This window comes from Siniperca chuatsi, linkage group LG3 (assembly GCF_020085105.1).
Source record: "Siniperca chuatsi isolate FFG_IHB_CAS linkage group LG3, ASM2008510v1, whole genome shotgun sequence".
In the NCBI taxonomy this organism is placed as follows: Eukaryota; Metazoa; Chordata; class Actinopteri; order Centrarchiformes; family Sinipercidae; genus Siniperca; species Siniperca chuatsi.
In genome coordinates, this window is record NC_058044.1 from 22,370,255 (window position 1) to 22,387,807 (window position 17,553).

Sequence of the window (17,553 nt, forward strand, 5' to 3'; positions counted from 1 at the left end):
TTTAGTGTCATTAGCTTTGCATTTAAGCAAGGATTAGCTGATGAAATGTTAGAATATAGTTGGAGTTGAGTGATTTTTTTTTTTGTTTGTTTGTTTGTTTTTTTTCTCTTTTGGCAACATCCGCAGGGCAACTTTCCATGGAAGACGTCCCTACCATGGTTCTGTGTAAGCCAAAGCTACTCCCACTCAAATCAGTCACCCTAGAGAAACTGGAGAAGATGCAGATGGAGGCTCAAGAGGCTGTCAAACAGCAGGAACTGGCAATGAAGGAGCAGTTGCAATAGATGTCTAACGGTGGAGTCACAACAGCAGGAATAGTCAAATTGGCAGAAAATTCCTTTAGATGGATGGCATAAACTTGCACTGGTAGAATAAGTATTTGTATGGACAGTGAGGTGTAATGTCAGAGTTACTGATGTTAAGCTTTGTAGAGAAGATAAGCTAAGGAAGCGGTGGGAGAGGAGTCACCTGAGCTGAACCACTCTTAAACTCAAAAGTCTTGCTGTTAACTAGTCATTGACAAATGATCTACTACATGTCATTGGTAAGGACTATATCTATGGTTGCTCCAGTGTGGTTGGCTACTAAGATGTGTACTTCTCCAGACTTTCTATTTGTAGTATTACATCTGTAATTTGGCATTAATACACACACAAAAATGGCAGTTAACAGCTTAATTTTTGAGTGACTGTAGGGCACAGCAATTAATGTGTCAGGTCAAAGAGTTAAATTTTAACATGTAGTTAGTACTGTGTGTTACTATTGTGACATTCACAAAAACAGTCTTGGATTATTTAATAGTGATTTAATGAACAAACAAGGAGCAATACATGGTACATTTCACACACCAGTATTCCCCAGATATAAAAATAAACACTCTAAACACCATTTTGTGAAGTTACCCGACTGGTATTTGTTTTTGCACTGTACTCATGTCTTGATACCGTCAATAATGACATCTTTGTGTAATTTTAAGGGTAAAAAGAAAAAAAGTCAAGCACAGCATAGAAACAGCAGCTAGTTAGGGAGCCAGTATTGTGTTTAACCAACTTTTTTTAATACCCCTTTATAAAGCTCTTGACACAAAACCAGTCATCTCTGTACAAACACTGCTTTCAAGAAAACACAAAAGGAGTGGCAGTAAAATCAAGAAAATACTGTACAAAACAACATGGAATGACTGACACTGAGGGGTGTGGCACTTTAAGGGTTAGCTTATGCAAATATTTATATTGAAACACTTTGGAGAACGTGATACTTGAGTTTCAATCGAAAGTGCATTTTTAGTTTGTTTTTGTTTTTTTTACCCCACCTCAACTTCAGAAATGTACATTCTTTTGACTGTTAGAAAGGGGAAAATTGTATCCAGCTATTTTGAAAAATATGAAAGTAAAAAAAGTAGCTTTATCCTCTTCTTTTCAAGAAATCTGGCACATGAAAAGGGCTCCTCAGTAGCTTTCAAGTTTGACAACGCCACCATCTCCCTCGCTGACAAATCTCTTCCGGCCCCTGAAAAGAGACAGAATACATTAACAAGCCATAATAACAAACAAAAAACAGGGAAACACATCTCCCTTCAGATATGAGCGTAAGGTGCTCATGTAGTCAACTACTAGAAGTGTGCTCTTACCGACAGGGACAAAGATCTCTTAACTTTACATCAATGATTCCCATACTAAAGCTCTTATCAACAAACTGCTCCAGGATGAAGTATGCTCGAGGGACATCAATGTTGATTTCAGCAATATCCATATAAACTCTTTCATAGCCCTATGAAGGAAAAATAACACACTGCATATAAAACAGCATCTCATAAGGCTAGCAAACAAATAAGCTGGTGCTTGGTGAAAAAAATTATGTGCAGTGCATAATTCAAACACCAGGTGGCACCTTACCCTTCTCATTTGGTCCACAGTGATGACCGAGGACGCAGAGAGAGACTTCAGTAGCTGCAGAACCATTTTGAATGTTTTCTCTCCTTTGGACTCCAGCACCATCACTATTGCCTGAGGGAAAATAGCAGAAATATTCAGCCTTCTATTAATACTCAAAACCTGTGCTACTGTCTACTAGAAGCACTTACTGCAGTACAAAACAGTTATTTCATTTACATATTTTAGTTAAGACCAGGAGGTGTTTACACTCAACAGGGGTTCAAAATAAAAAAATTCAAACTTCAAACTAAGATGAAATGTTTTAAATGATGATCAGATGAGGATCATCTGCCCACACAATACTGTTCAGATACAGAATAAACATTTCTGTCTCAGTTTCTCTGGAGTTTTTTTCTCCTGTTTGGCCTCTGACACGCCTGCTTTTGTGATGATTTAAGGAAAGACTGGGCTGTTCTGCTTCAAACTAAAGCAAAAGATTTACCTCATAGACAATCTCGTGGTGGAAATGGGGAACTTCCAGATCTTTCAGGCATCTCTCAGCCTCCTTGCAGTCTCCAGACAGGATGTACTCCTTCAGCAGCAGGTTCACCTGACAGGACAGAGAATAGGAAATGAAAATTATTAATCTATTATTACTAACAGTTTTAATTATATCATTTATATAGTATTAACATAAACTGTTTTCCTCAAGAGGCGCTGCATTGATGAAAGTTAGAGCAGTGTTTGCACAGAAATCATTGGTTCAGTTAAGAGTTTTGTTGAATTAATGACACAGCTTTTCACCTGTGTACTATGTTTATTTTCCCAGCCACCAAATTTTCTTTCTTGTCTGGGAAAAAAATGCTTCTACTGAATTTTGTTTGGAAAAGGTGAAATGAAAAAAACCCCAAAAAGAATAAACAGATGATACTAGACTATTGCTTACAAAGAACAGGTCTACTGCCGCTGTCTTCTCAAGTCTGCTTTGTGTAATTTACCTCTTTGATGAGCTGTGTGACCGGTCTCTGGCCCCCGCCTGTCCCCCACTGGTTGTCAATGCGTAAGCCACCCATACTCATCTTCAGCAGCACTGTTGCCCGGTCTAGTGCTGCCCTGGAAGATAAAAAACAGCCAAGGTTTGTGGGGCAATGTTGTCACACTGCAACACTAACTTTCATCCCTACATTCATTACTGTCCCTTCTCCTCTAGACCCAGAGCCCCTTTACCAAAGGTAAATGTAATGTTAGAGGAACCTTTGTAAATCACATTGTTGTACTTAATGCTATATTTAATGAAATTACTATTATATACATACAAGAAAGCTTCTGTAGGATATTATGGACTGAATGCCCTTTTATATTTAGCAGTCACTATAATCTGACTTGCAAACCCTAGACATAATCTCTAAAGATTTTCATTATAATAGCATAAAACAGGAAACTAAAATCACGGCCAACAATCACATACCTTGTGTATTCACAGTCAACTCTGCCTTTGTAGCCCTCGATGTAGCTCCTGGACAATATCTGGTCGCTAACCGCACGTGCAATGAATTGTCCCACCAACTGGAAAATGAACACAAAAGAAGGGGAAATATAAACAAACCAAAATAAATTACATAGAACATTGCACAGTTTGATAGAAACTTGATTCTTGGAACTGTTATTCCGTCTATGCATCATAAAGCCCCCTCGTTTAATGTAAGGAAGTCAGAAGGTGAGAGATGTAGACTAGCCAAAAGTCAAGGGCCTCGTGTTCACGAATTATTGACATTCAAAACACCTCACTTTTTTCTGCAGGGACATTTCAAGAATGCAGTGAGGAATGAACATTTGTTCAGAAAGTCACTAGTATATGTATGGCTCACTATTTTTTGTTTAATTTTTTTTTTGATCTGGGAAACGTGTTTTTTACGTAGAAAAGGACAGGCCAAAGGCATATTTAAAAATCAATAATGCTAAGTTATATTTTTAAGTGAAATAAACAAGTGTTAAATATCTGCTGTAAAAATCAGGTGAATTAGCAAAGACCTGCAACAATGCTGTAACACATTAATTACAAAAGTCTTCCACTTTGAAGAACTGGAGGCCCGACAAAAACACTAGAGGGCTGGGAAAAAAAAAAAAAATAGATGCGATATTCAAATCGATCTTCATTTAAATGATCCGATATCGATTCATAAAATCCGAGATCAATCTTTTAATATATGCCTTTTCCCGTGGATGCGTGAAGCTTTAATCCTGTTAGGGCTTGTGTCCATACAGCATACAGCAGAGAAGCGCTGGAGTGAAGCGCTTGTGTGGTGAGAGACAAATACGCTGCACGTGGGTTTTGTTTCTATGACAAGCTGATTGGCATTAGCTAGGTATTTAAAAAGAGGAACAAAACACCCAGGTCAGAAAGTGATGTTTACTCGTATTTTTTAGCTGGGATGTAGCCTGTTTCCCCTAAGCTGCAGCGGGACCCCAGCCACCAGTGTTAGTTGCTCCTCTCCAGGAGAAGCTTTCTCCGGCCATGAAGTGCAGTGAGTTGGGCTCCGCGGATCGGAAGGCGTACCAAGGGTGCAATACTGGAATACTTGGGGAAACTTTACAGATTTGGCTGCTTTCAGGTGTTGTGCTGCTAGCTTGAACTCTTTCTCTGAGCTAAAAACAGCACAGATACACCGAACGTAAGACAAAGGAAGTTCACAAACAGTGTGTATAAATGTTGATACATAACCACACAGTATTAAAGCACTAAATAACACTAAAATTCTACAACATATTATGCTAACTGACATGTATCACGGAGGTTTTTTGAGTTGAGGGAAAATCTGCCATTCATGTGTACAGTTTCCCGAGATCACCTGACTGACTGAGCAGTCAAACAATCTATGTCTAATCTTTCTAACAATCTATCTTTTTTCTTTTAACGCGGAAATAACAGCAGCACATTTGGAAATGCAGTAGTTGATGATTAAGGGACATTATTTCAACCTTAAATGTCGAGTTTTTTTCTTAATATTTATATATTTATTTATAATGTAATGGTTGGGGAAACACTGGGGCGTCTGAGTGGAAATATCAGCTCTGTTATAGGTGATTTAAAGGGCCAATTCTTAATGTAAAAATGTATATTTTTAATGCACCAGGTTAGAGGGTTCCTTGTACAATTTACAACATTAGTTCTCTGAGAATCTCTTTCATATCCAAGCAAAATTGGTATTGTTACTAAAATATCCCTAACCGAATTGATACTGAATCGAATCGATTCAGGAAATCCGTGGCAATACCCAGCTCTAAAACACTAACATTACAGACTGACAGCGGCACGTGTGTGTGTGTGTGTGTGTTTTGTTTACAGTAGTGTGAGCACATGATTTAGGGAAACTAAAGAGCTGGCTTTGCTCTTCTGGCCTCCACAAAGCCTGCACTCATCACTGATCATTGTTCCTTTTCAGATGAGAGGCTACGTCTCATTTGACCCATGGGTGTGCCTAGACAGGCAGGCACATGAGGAGAAAGAGAAGAGTGTGCACTGTGTGCGAGAGAGAGAGAGAGAGAGAGAGAGAGAGAAACTGAAGCCCTTTTTAAACAATGATCCTGCAATAGTGGTGTAAAGAAGAGCCGCCGTTACTCTGGCTTTGCTTTTTTACACTGAACCAAACAATAGCGGCATAATGCTGACCCAGTGTGTGATTTGCTTGATAACATGCTGGTGATCCGGGAGCAAAAGAGGCGTGACATGTAACACAACAGCGTCGCCGTCAGTGTGTGTAACCCATCCTGCTGGCTCCCCCATTTACACAGACATCGATTTGGCTCTGTTACTACCTCCGCTGCCGGCTCAGACGCGGAACGACAATGCCCCCCCCCCCCAATTCCACGTTCATACGTTTTAACAGAACGGCAAGGCTGTGTAAAAGGGGCTTGAGAAAGAGAAGGTGACAGGGGTAGAGGAAAGGAGGTGGGGGCAGGGCAAAGTCGTAATGCCCCTTTAAACCCACAGAGAACTGAGAGTGGGACAGAAATGACTAGTGAGCCCAAATGAGACAGTGAAAGTAGTGGAGTTGGGGGATGGACAGCCAATGACCCTTTGAGCGTGCTTCGCTGAGCTTGCATTTTGCAAGCACAGACAATGGCCAAAGATCTCATGTCTGTGCAGGCTGAAAAGTCTGTGCTCCACCACAGACTGTATAAAAACTCAAACAGAAAGCATACACGAGGCTGACGAGTCTTGTGTGTTTAACATTAAAATATCCTAAAAATAAATGGGAAAAATATATATGACGTGGACTTACTGTAGCTCCAGGGGTTTGCTTTATTGTTTGCATTAAATATGACAAGTGACCACTATCCTCTAACAAACCTGAGCAGTAGTTGTTTCATTCAGTATCATAGTTTGGATTTTTAAATAAATACTCATCCTTAATTCACTAAAATTTAAGTTAATTTTAAGATTTATATGCAGCACCATAACACACACACACACACACACACACACACACACACACACACGATAAGTCACTACTTGAGATACAGGTGTACACACACTTATCTCAGGAGACTCACCTGCGGGGCTCCTGGTGTATCCAGGACCAGTTCGGGCAGCTCTCGAAGCAGTTTGTCGAAGGACTTTTCCATGTCGCTGCGGGACAGAACAGGCCCACACAGGTCAGCCAGCAGCCTGGAGGTGAGCTCCCGGTGGCTGGTTTTGGCCTCCAGGGCCAGCGACACAGCCAGCGAGGGCACCTCACTCCGCATGGGTCCCAGGTTCAGTCCTTCAAGCAGCTCCTGGATGAGGAGAGAGACGTTGACTTGGCTTGGTTGTGTTTATGTCTTGTTATTTTTAGAGCTCTTTGCAGAGGATAAAATTCTATGTAGATTTCTGCTTCCGTTACGCAGGTTGTTTCCTGCACACTTACCGCTACTTCATTCGTGTCTCCATGTTCAAAGTACTCTTGCACTATGGGGATGACTGTCTTCTCAAAGTTCCCCTCATCCAGCGGGGGAACCACAGTCTCATACACACAGTTTTCCTGTGAAACCACAATCACATGTACGGTAAATGACTCACTTGTAGAGTTTTTGGTATTCACATGACAGATCAATAAGATATCTGTTATTTTATCCACCGACAAATAATGGGAAAAAAACAACTTACAATGTTATGCAATTTAGTGCAGCAACATCACAAACTAACACCTTCAAAAATGACTATCTCACAACAAAGTCTCAACAAAATTACACATTATAAGCTCAACATGAGAAAAGTTGCTGTGTGTTGGATTGCATTAGATATTACAAGTGATCAAGCTATTCCAAACACTTGTGTATAATGAAGATGTACAATATCAACACCACAGTCAGTACCTGAGCTTCATCATAGTTGGGGTCTTTCTCATCTACCTCCTCCTTTTCATAAACTTCACCAGATCGGCCCCACACACCTTTCCCTCCAGCCCCACCTGTGGACAAAGTGACAATGTTTAGACATGATATCTGACAACATCACGGTCACTCATGTCATAGAAACATGCTAAAAAAATGTTTTGAATTTTCATTCATTTAATTTTCAAAAGATTTAGCGGCACACATATCTTGGTTACCTGAAACATGAGTTGTTTTGTAACAAAAGTGGCAGCTTTTGAGTGCATGAGGGTCTCTTAACATGATGTCAAACCCTTTTCAAAAAAGACAAATTATGAAGATGGGGTGGTGAGGGTTACAGAGCGTGGTGTCATATCAAAATATTGAGACACAGAAACAGAAAGGTGATGCTGACCTATAGCAGCGAAACATCTTAAATCTCAAGTGTTTTTGTAATATTTGCCAAATAAAATCTTATGAGCAATTTAGGGTCAAACACCCACTATAAAATGGAAGTAGTTCCAGACAGATTTTCAGAATTCACTCATTAAGAGGCATGTGAGAGGCATTCTTATAAAAGGTAAACCAGTAGGCCTTTACATTCAGTGTGCAGTCAGGTGCTCAGTGTTTTACTCAGAACAACAACAGATTTTAACCGGTGATGCTCACAAACACCCACAAACATGTGTCGGACTTCCTTATCTCACACAGCACATCTCTCAGCTGTAGCTCACAGCATGAGTTAGACTTCAGGAAGTTCTTGTCCAGTGGTCCAAAAAAATAATACTATGGTTGTTATATTTATGTTACTATTGTTATATGGATCATTACCTGTGTGTGTAATCTGTACCAATTCCCATGCTACATCTTTTAACCCAAGGACCAAACATGCTGTATAATCCCTCTTCTTGGGGAGGAACTGTATGTATTACACAAACACTGAGGTCTGATGTCAGCACTACCAGACTGCAGACAGCTTAAGAAGCCCAATACAAAGCAGCCTTTGTGACATGCTTTGAAACCTCTGTTAGCCGCACCCAGTTTGTGGCAAATGACATGGGAACCCATCCCACTTCGGCGTGAAAACATTGTGTATGCATTTGTCTTTCAAAACTACAATGCATGAACTTTTAATGCAGGGGAGCTCAAATAACAGGGCTCCACTGGTGTGGCAGTTCTGTTATGTAACCAGAACAACGGACAGACGTAGTATCAGGAGAAACCATACTTCCACTGCCCATGGGAAGAACAAAGTGACTAAACTGTACGGCAGTCTGCTGGGACATGTACGTAGGCATTACATGCTTGCATCACTGAATGAGGACCTGCAGTGAGACACAGCTGGACTATCAGAAGATGTTGACACTTGCTAAATTCTGATCTACTTATACATTTGTGATGTGTCAGTGTTACTCGTAAAGTACAGTTAGGGGCAAGGAGAAGGCACGTCAGAGGAGCTATCTTCTTTGGTTAGATATAAATTGGATAAGGAATTACCAGTATGCAACACTTTCAGCTGAATGCCTAAAGCTGTTATCAGTAGGGTCACACACACAATAAGAAAGCCTATATATGTGCCTGTGCACTGTGCCCTGGCACACAAGATCATCACACTTCAGCGACACAAAACCAGACAGCAAATCAAACAAAGGCTCCATAAACCTTATAAAAGTAACTTTACACTTAATTTCCCTTAAAATAATGGCCAGCTGTCTCTGTAGACACTCATGGCAGTTGAAAAGGTGACATATTCACCTATGCATTGATAGAATATTACAGTACTAGTACACTATACACAACTGTTGCTTATTATTTAACCGCTAATGGACATTTCCAGAGAAGCTTGCCTTAGCAGATGGCAACAAAAGAAAAGGGTGCTTTTAAATGGGTGAGACCTGCTTAAGATCACCTAGCCATTTGTGTACATGCTAATTGGTTTACGGCTCCTAGATGGACACTTCCCAGGTGAGGACAAAAGTAGGTCACACAGTAATAAGGGCCTTCCCTTTGTAGCACTGGGCACTGAAACACCAGTGGCTCTTTGATTAACTTTTACTCGCCTGTGGTAACGACCAGAAAAAGGTTATCCTTTGAAAATGAGACAAACTGAGACATTTGATCTCTTTGGTATCACAATGTTACATGATAACATAACATTATCATATGGTCATATTTTTTAACAAAAACAACAACAACAACAACAACAAAAAACTGGACTGACTTCTTCATTTATTAAAATGTTAAATCTTACCTTTCTTTGGCAGACCTCTGCCCTTTCCCAATCGGGACTTTCTGTCCAACAGCTTGCTCTTGGGGCTGGTGGGTGCCACCAAGGTTCCCTTGACCACATCCCCGTTGTCACTGAGAGAGTCCCCCCTGCCAGAGTCCTTGGAAGAGTTCTTTCTCAGCCGCCTCTTGGCCTTCGCCTTGAGGCGTGCTTCATGGATGCTGTTGCTAGATGAGGATAGCCAGTTGCCGTTGATCTCATTGTTGATATGTTTGTTGGAGATGACCAATCTTCCATTGTCTTCATCTCCAGACACAAAGGAGTCACTCAGGTCCTCCGCCTCTGTTGGATTATGGGGGAAAATGGGGGAAGAGTTGATGTTTAAGTTGACAAACTATGAGTCAGTAGGCTTTATGTGCAGAACAGATCAGGAAGACTGGGGCTGATACATACATTTTTCTTTGTGCAAATACAGTAAACTCAGTAAAAGATACCTTAAATCAGACTGAAATATACTATAATTTCTACTAATTTCTATCTGCAGTCACCCAGCAAATGGAGGATGAGTAGCAGAATTAAATCAATGCCAAATTCAACATCACTAAATCTACAGCCAGTGCAAGAAAATACATAATCAACCACTTCCGCATGAAAAAGTCCCAGTGCACCACATCAGATACAGCTGAATGATCATTTAAACTGCTATGACTGGCTCACACTTACCAACGGGGTTTGCGTTCAGCCAGGCCTCGCAGTCAGTTGCCATGTTTTAAAATAGAAAAAGAGATTTTGCAGCAAAACAGCGTGCAAATTAAATTTCTAATGATACCTGCAAAGGAAACAGAAATGTTATATGCAGACATGCGTTAATAACAAGCCCAGACATGCTGTAACGCAACAGCCTCCCCTCCCCCTATTCATTCAAAGTCACTGTTGATAAACAATGGCTAACGTTACATTAGCTTGAATGTTCACTGCCAAAGGAAAGAGCTGCGTCAAAGTACCAAACTCCAGAGTACCTAACTGCACATATAAAACGATTACAACGCCAACACAACATCTATATCTGCAGTTTACAGTTTGTTAAGCCCTTCTTATACATCGCTGACTCGCCATTTATCTGTTATTGAAGCCCAACGTCAATAAAAGATCAAATCTAACTGCACAGTCCGCTAGCTCGGTGCTACATATTTTAGCTACATCGATAAAATCGATGAGTCCTTCCCAACACTGACATGTGAAATATGCTCCATGGCTTTGTCGATTAAATAACTCACAATAAAATCACTGACCGTCTGCTGTGTCCAAGCTTCAAACTCTGACACAAACACTGTTTTTGTTTGATCTACCCAGCAACGCAGGCACGTAGGCCTGTGTTTTCCTTATCTGATTGGCTGGAGGTATGTGGGGTTTTAAAACAAAGCACCAATGAAAATGCAACATGGGATTTTCTTCTCGCACGTTCTGTGGAGTCTGTGTGTACTATAATGCGCTGCCCACTATCTGTGGTACTGTGGAACAGCGCTTTCTATTTTGGGAGATTGCCTGTGTATCACAGCTACAACACTCTGGTTCGTCAATGGTGATGATGATTGTTTGACTCTGTCTAAATAATCAGAATTTGTTCCTTTGGCCAAAGCATGTTCACCATCCTGAACAGTTATTATGTTGTGTAAACCTACTGTGTGAGTAAGCAGACAGTTAAAATGTATGACAGTAAAAAATGTAATAAAAAGGACAATAATTTTGGACCAGATCAATGTTTAATGTTCAAGCAAACAAAAATATCTAAACTGATTTTTACACATCTATTTAGATGTAACATTACACATTTAGTTTCAGCACCCAGATGTGTTTCTTGCCTCAACGCTTGGGGGAGCTCTTCTACAACACTCCCACTCAAGTCCGACCATAAGCTGGTGTAGAAAATGTATGGATGGATGGTGTACTGTACCCTGTCAGTGGGGGTGTTCATGACTGTATTACCATTATACCACATAGCATAAACAATATGTTAGACTCTACACAATGTTAATTTGAGAAACAAAGCAAAAATATCAGTTGAAACACGTTGTTTATTCAAGTTTTATTGCATCAAAAATCATATGAAAAGTTTGTCAAAAAAAACACTATCATTGATGTCAAAGGATCAGCATTCACAGTATACAAAAACAAATTCTGGCTTGATAACCCTTTGATCAAATCACTGTAACATGAAACATTGCATGTTTAACTCTGATAAATTAAAACACATGGTCCAGTGTAAGGTCTTCAATATTTAAGGCATTACATAATGTTGGCAAATGTGACCGGGGATTGTTTTATGAATTAAATTCAACATTAAAAAAGAAAGAAAATAAAGATCTTTTGCATAGCTGCATCATTATCAATCCAAATTATGTACAATTTTACCTGACAGACAGATACTGTAGTGAACAAACTGGCAAAATGTGAAAAAAACAGCAAGAGCCTTTAAAGCCCCAGATATAAACAAAAGTGTAAATGTTGTGTACTGAGCTGTACATTGAAAACTGTTCAACAAATACAACAAACCTGAGAATCTGCCTCAGTTTATTAACTGAGTAAAATATTTCTTGGCACATATTTCAAGTCATTTTGCAGCTGTAAATGTATCATTATTGATAGGACGAGTATAATGTATTTAAACTCAGCAAATGGACTAACATGCGCCCACGCTGTAATAGCTTGTCTTCTCAGTAATTAGACATCATTGCAAATACATTTCCCTTCCAAAAAAAAAAAAAAACATTTTATCACACACAATCCAATGATATAAACTGTAAGAAAATCGATGAACCAAAAAAATTCCAATTAAATATTGTAGCCTCACTATACATTACACATGTACAAAATTGAGACCGTCTATGGCTGGGATTGTCAGTGCCATTCAAGACAACCAAGCATCCATCCCCCCCAAGTATCAAAACCAGTGCAATCGTCCACATACTCTAGCTTCCATGTGTCACATTATCCATGCTGTAGTTGTCCATAGCCTTGCACCAACAGCACACACACATGAATCTTTCCTTTGCTGCTCGCTGCACAAGACATAAGACGTCAAGCTGATGTCACTGTGCAGCTGAGGGTTCAGTAAGTGCGCCCGATAGACTCTCCTCTGCCAGCTGGGACAGGTATTTCTGTGGGCGAGCGGAAGGAAAAGATTTACAATCCAAAATATATCAGGCCGAGAAAGCAGCATCTTGTTAAACATCAGCATTGTAGTCAAACAACCATCTGACCGGTCTTTTCCACTATCAGCATGCTGGAGGTAATTTATGATTTTACCAAACATTTTTTAGGGCTACTCAAAAATGATAAAAATGGTTTTCAGCTAAGTGATCATAAGTGTTAGTGATGAAAACTGCAGTCACCAGTAGTCCAAATGCGTTTTTGAAAGGATTTTCCACAAAAACAATTAAGAAGTGACACATAGTAATCTGTAAAATTAAGGATTTATGTATCTACATATAATATCAGCAATTACCAGCTTCAGTGCGAGAAGTATCAGCATTAGTCCCCAAAAAGCCATGTCGGTAAAACCGTATCCATTTAGTTTGACTCAAATATCTGCGAACGGGAGCCTCGCTCACTCGAAGGCCGTGTTTTTTTCTTCCTCTTTTTTTTTTTTTACAGCAATTAAAGCAAAGCAATAGCTCATGCAGCATTGGATTTTAAACTGAAACTAAATTGAATATATCCAATTTTAAAACAAGATTAATCTAACAAATATCTGTAAATGAATATATACTGTACTTCTCTTAAAACGCAGAAACAAATACACAACAACAAAAGTGTTGAAGTTAAACTATATAGATGAGTAAGTGAAGTCGAACAGAAATCTATGGTCAATAAAAGGACAGAAAAATGATCTAAAACTATTAAACACCAGAACACATATTCATGCAGAGCTTTGACGGACAGCACAACTGTTAGAAACTTTTTTTCCTCTTGGAATGTAATCCGTCAAATGTGAGGGAATCGCTGCTCCTCCGGCTTGCCTCAGCTGTGCTGCCGGGGACGAGAGAAATGCAAGATGTCTTGGTGCTGAATGGCCAATAATCAGAAATCTAATACAGTTGCAAGTTTACATGCAATGTGTATGTTGGTTTGTGTGTGTGTATGTGTGTGCTAGGATGTGTCAGTATATGTTGCTGTGTTTGTCTGAGTTTGTGTTTGCCCATCTGACTTTTCATTTTTGATTAATCTGTTGATTATTTTTTCAATTAACCGTTTAGTCTATAAAACGTCAGAAAATACAAAAAAAAAGTCCATCAAAAGTTCCCAGAGCCAAAGGTGACGTCTTTAAATTGCTTTTTTTTTTCTTTTTTTTTTTTGCTTTGTGCGTAAAAAAGTCGCAGAGCTTATACGGTACAGTACTGTATATTACTGACGCTCACACTCATTTGATCCTCATGTCGACTAACAGACAGGTCATACATTTTCAGTTTTTTGCAGTCCTGTTTAGAAAGTAAAGATTGGTTTAGTAAAGTAAGATTAATCTCCTCAAAAGATCAGTCAAACATAAGAAGAAAGGCAAAGAAAATGAAAATAAGATGCATGTGTTGAACGCATGAGTGTGAAGAGATTCCTCGTCAACCCAGCAACAGGTGGTGTCATCTCCTGAATTTTGCTACCAGACCACACTGACTGTGGACCAATGGAGCATGCAGGCAGGTATAAAAGGAGTAACGCAAATGCACAGGCGGACATGTGCATCCAGTACACGCAAACGCATTTACTGTCAGATACACATGTCGACTTCAGCGAGGGTTAGCATGCTCTTATAATTCAGGGAGGAAAGAATGAATAAAATGTGGAAATGTTTAATTACAGATTATCATTTTATTCCTTCTCATCACCTGAAGGACGGGTGTGTCACCAGTGTGCAGTGTGTACCTGTAGGTTCCTGTAGTGTACAGTGCTGCGGCAGTGAGTGGTCTTTGCAGTCTCCTCACTTGTATAGAACAGTCCACAGAGTTTACAGTAGAAGCCGGTCTTTGGCACAATGAACTCCACTCCTATTAGACAGCGAACACAACAATTAGGATTCAATCCCACAAACCAGCACCTGACAGATGAGGGTCCCCACAAGTGTTTACAGTGATAGTACTTGAGGCAATCCGGTTGATTACATGCTGCACTTTGTGTCTTCTGTAACTGTAAATCTGTAACTGAATCCAAATTTTGAAAGTAAAAATATCCAGCTTCTTTCATTTACTGTTTATCTTTTTTCCCCTCATTCATTTTTTTGTCATTCTCATTTATTCAAATCCATTTTTCTTCTGACACAGAGAAACTAAACCACACCTGACCTGTCAATGGCAGGCTAAATAATGTAACCTCTCTGGGTGCACCCCTCACTTCAGCACCCTTGTGTTTCATGTCACTCAGATATAAAATACAATTCAAAGGGAACTCTATTCAGTGAGGAACTTGACAGCAAGATGTACTGTATCTGAAATTAACTTCAAAACACTGAAAGCATGAGATTGGATGTCAGTAAACTGCACATGAAAAGTGTCCATGAAAACACTACCATTTTCTATGTTGAATGAATTAGAGAGGATGGGACACTATTCTAGATAAGATGAATACCCTTTAACAAAAAAACAAAACAATACCTAGTATATCTGAGCTGAGTCAGCTATGTGTGTACTCTGCATGAATTCCAGTACAATTATCCCTTGATTACATGAAATTAGACATAAGAACAACATGTATCTGGCTGTCAGCATTCCCATTCCAGATAAATGTGACAATAAAAATTAACAAAATGGCAACAGCAACAACAACCTGTTTTGTCTCAGCCATGCTATCAATGGACACAGTTTGCTCTGGACACACACACCATACAACAGAAATAGCCATACTCTTGTCTTGTGTCTGTACTGTGGTCTATTGTTGTCACAGTGCACCGGGGCTTATGTAAGTCTCCATGCAGCAGGCCCAACACTGGCCATGTGCTTGGCCGTGTCATTCTAGCCCTAATGATAATATAAATACTCATCTCTCAGGGGTGCATTTCACAACCTGCTCACGGAAATAGGTCAGCAAGTGGCCAAGCAATTCCAGTCAATTAGAGTGTTAATGCAACAGGTTGTCAGTGCACTTATTAATGGTGTACATGATAACACTTTATCTTTAGGACTAAGACCAGAGGCTCAAGACTCCATGAACTTGTGTCTGTGACAACGATTAAATATAGACCAGTTCAAGGGCTATGGGACTGGGTTTTTTACATAACCTGATATTTGCTGACAAAATGTGAACTATACGGACTATATTTGAGATCCTCAATTATTTTATTTATTCTTAGTGTATTTTAAAACATTCAAGTTAGAATCAGAGTGATAATAAAACGTATTATGCTTACCCAAAGAGATGCTGTGTTCACTGACAGCTTTGTCTTGCTCATGAGATGGCGAGGGGGCCTCAATCTCTGTAAAAGGCATTATCAACTGTGAGAAAACCTCACAAATTATGCTTTGTAGACAGTAGCGTTTAACCACAACGCATTGACTTTAACGCAGTATATATATATATATATATATATATATATATATATATATATATATATATATATATATATATATATATATATATATATTTTTTTTTTTTTTTTTTTACACAAGTTTAGGACATTACATAACATACTTGCAGGAAATATCTGAAACTATTTTCTTATTGAAGAAAAAAATACCAAGCTGTTTGCAACAATCATTCGTGCAGGCAATATATATACTCTACAGTTGTAATAATTACCACAGGCTTAACTTTGATTTGTAGCTGATGATGAACTAACAGCTAATCATGACTTACGTTCAACAAAGGGTAAACTGTAATAAGGAAGAGAAAATAGGGAAAGAAATCAAATTTTACAAAGAAAAGCTAAGGATGTTTGTGCAACAATTATATGTGACTATGTATGTTATGACTGCTATAATTGTTTGACCTGACCATAGTGGCCGAAAAGAGATCCCTTCCTAAAGAGATTTCAATGTGAGAGATGAAGGACAAAATCCACAGTCCTCGTTCTGTGTAAGGATACTTTCTAAAGTTCAGTTAAAGCTAATCTGAAGCTAATATGAGGCCTCAGCAGTGTGAATAAGTCAAATCAAGCTTAGTCTTTTTCCTACTGTCCCGTCACCACAGCTCAACCAGGAAACACAAGGAGGGAATTTGGTACTAAAAAGACCACAATTTAATAATTAAATGATTAATAGATTAGCAAAATAGTCACAGATCAATTTTTTTGGGACAATTGACTAATTGATCAATTGACTAATCTATCCTATTGAGACCTGAAAAAATCTAAATCTCTCCTTAAGGATGCTTAATGTAACTGAAAACTGGATCTCGTGTGGTTCTACTGCAAACATTTGACTTCTCTTTTGAAAAGTACCTTTCTTGCGTTGAACCCCATTATTGATTGTTTCCGAGACCTGTCCTACTTCCAGGGTTTCGCTGTCCTCCGATACATAAATTTGATTTTCCATTTGCGCTTCAGATGACCTGCTTTTGGTTATTTTATCCTCTAAACATGTCTCCTCTAGTGCAGCCTTGAACTCCTCACTGGGGAAGTCACTAAGGTTGGTGATTGGTGGCTCAGGAGCCACTGGACTGAGTTTCTGGTCTTCAGGACTGGTTGCAGTTAAAACATTCCCTGGTTTCTCAGCTACATATGTTTCTGCCTGGTCTCCAGCATCCTCACAGAACTTCTCCTGGTTAGACTTTTCATTAGATGTCTCCTGTGCCTCCGAGGAGGAGGAGGTAGGTGGTAATGCATGCTCCTCCACTGCTTCTTTCTCTGTAGACTCTTTTGGGCAGGATGCATACTTTTCCAGCTCAGGAAGGTCTGGCTCAATAATGGAATCATCTTCTCCCCCCACTTCATCTACAGTGACCAGTTCCTCCATGTTCTTAGGATACCAACACTCTTCATCAGTGTCAGCTCCACTTTCCCACTCCTTCACCTTGGAAAATGGATCAAACAAAGAGCTGTTAATAGTCCAACAACAGGTGGGGTTAAATAAGAGCCTGAAGGAGTTTGAATGAGTAATAAAGATCATAATGCGTACT

At 39.4% G+C, this 17,553-nt stretch overlaps 2 protein-coding genes across 17 annotated transcripts in view; both read right to left on the minus strand.

The window, feature by feature from the left end:
- Positions 1–790: 790 nt before the first annotated feature.
- pdcd4b (programmed cell death 4b) lies at positions 791–10,891 on the minus strand. Of its 5 annotated transcripts, none has more exons than XM_044190553.1 (13): positions 10,746–10,891; positions 10,177–10,282; positions 9,478–9,795; positions 7,466–7,540; positions 7,230–7,324; positions 6,782–6,895; positions 6,429–6,650; positions 3,343–3,440; positions 2,873–2,987; positions 2,377–2,484; positions 1,896–2,006; positions 1,631–1,770; positions 791–1,509 (listed from the first exon to the last, which is right to left on the minus strand). In XM_044190553.1, exons 2-13 carry the CDS (start codon positions 10,217–10,219, stop codon positions 1,449–1,451), a joined length of 1,500 nt encoding a protein of 499 aa, XP_044046488.1. In that variant the 5' UTR covers positions 10,220–10,282; positions 10,746–10,891; the 3' UTR covers positions 791–1,448. The 5 variants fall into 5 exon arrangements, with proteins under 5 accessions (XP_044046488.1, XP_044046489.1, XP_044046490.1 ...); XM_044190554.1 differs by having other exon boundaries at positions 10,731–10,842; XM_044190555.1 differs by lacking the exon at positions 10,746–10,891 and adding an exon at positions 10,689–10,707.
- Positions 10,892–11,307: 416 nt separating this feature from the next.
- The window catches only part of rbm20 (RNA binding motif protein 20), a 59,779-nt gene continuing 53,533 nt past the window's right edge, over positions 11,308–17,553 (minus strand). For 6 of the 12 annotated variants that reach the window (XM_044190639.1, XM_044190638.1, XM_044190634.1 and 3 more), the window contains 4 exons: positions 16,877–17,447; positions 15,848–15,913; positions 14,371–14,492; positions 11,309–12,611 (listed from right to left, as the gene is read on the minus strand). In XM_044190639.1, the coding sequence (XP_044046574.1) occupies positions 12,543–12,611; positions 14,371–14,492; positions 15,848–15,913; positions 16,877–17,447 (828 nt within the window). In that variant the 3' untranslated portion in view covers positions 11,309–12,542. Of the gene's footprint in view, positions 12,612–14,370; positions 14,493–15,847; positions 15,914–16,876; positions 17,448–17,553 lie in introns of all 12 variants that reach the window. The other 6 variants (XM_044190641.1, XM_044190642.1, XM_044190635.1 and 3 more) reach the window with 2 other exon arrangements.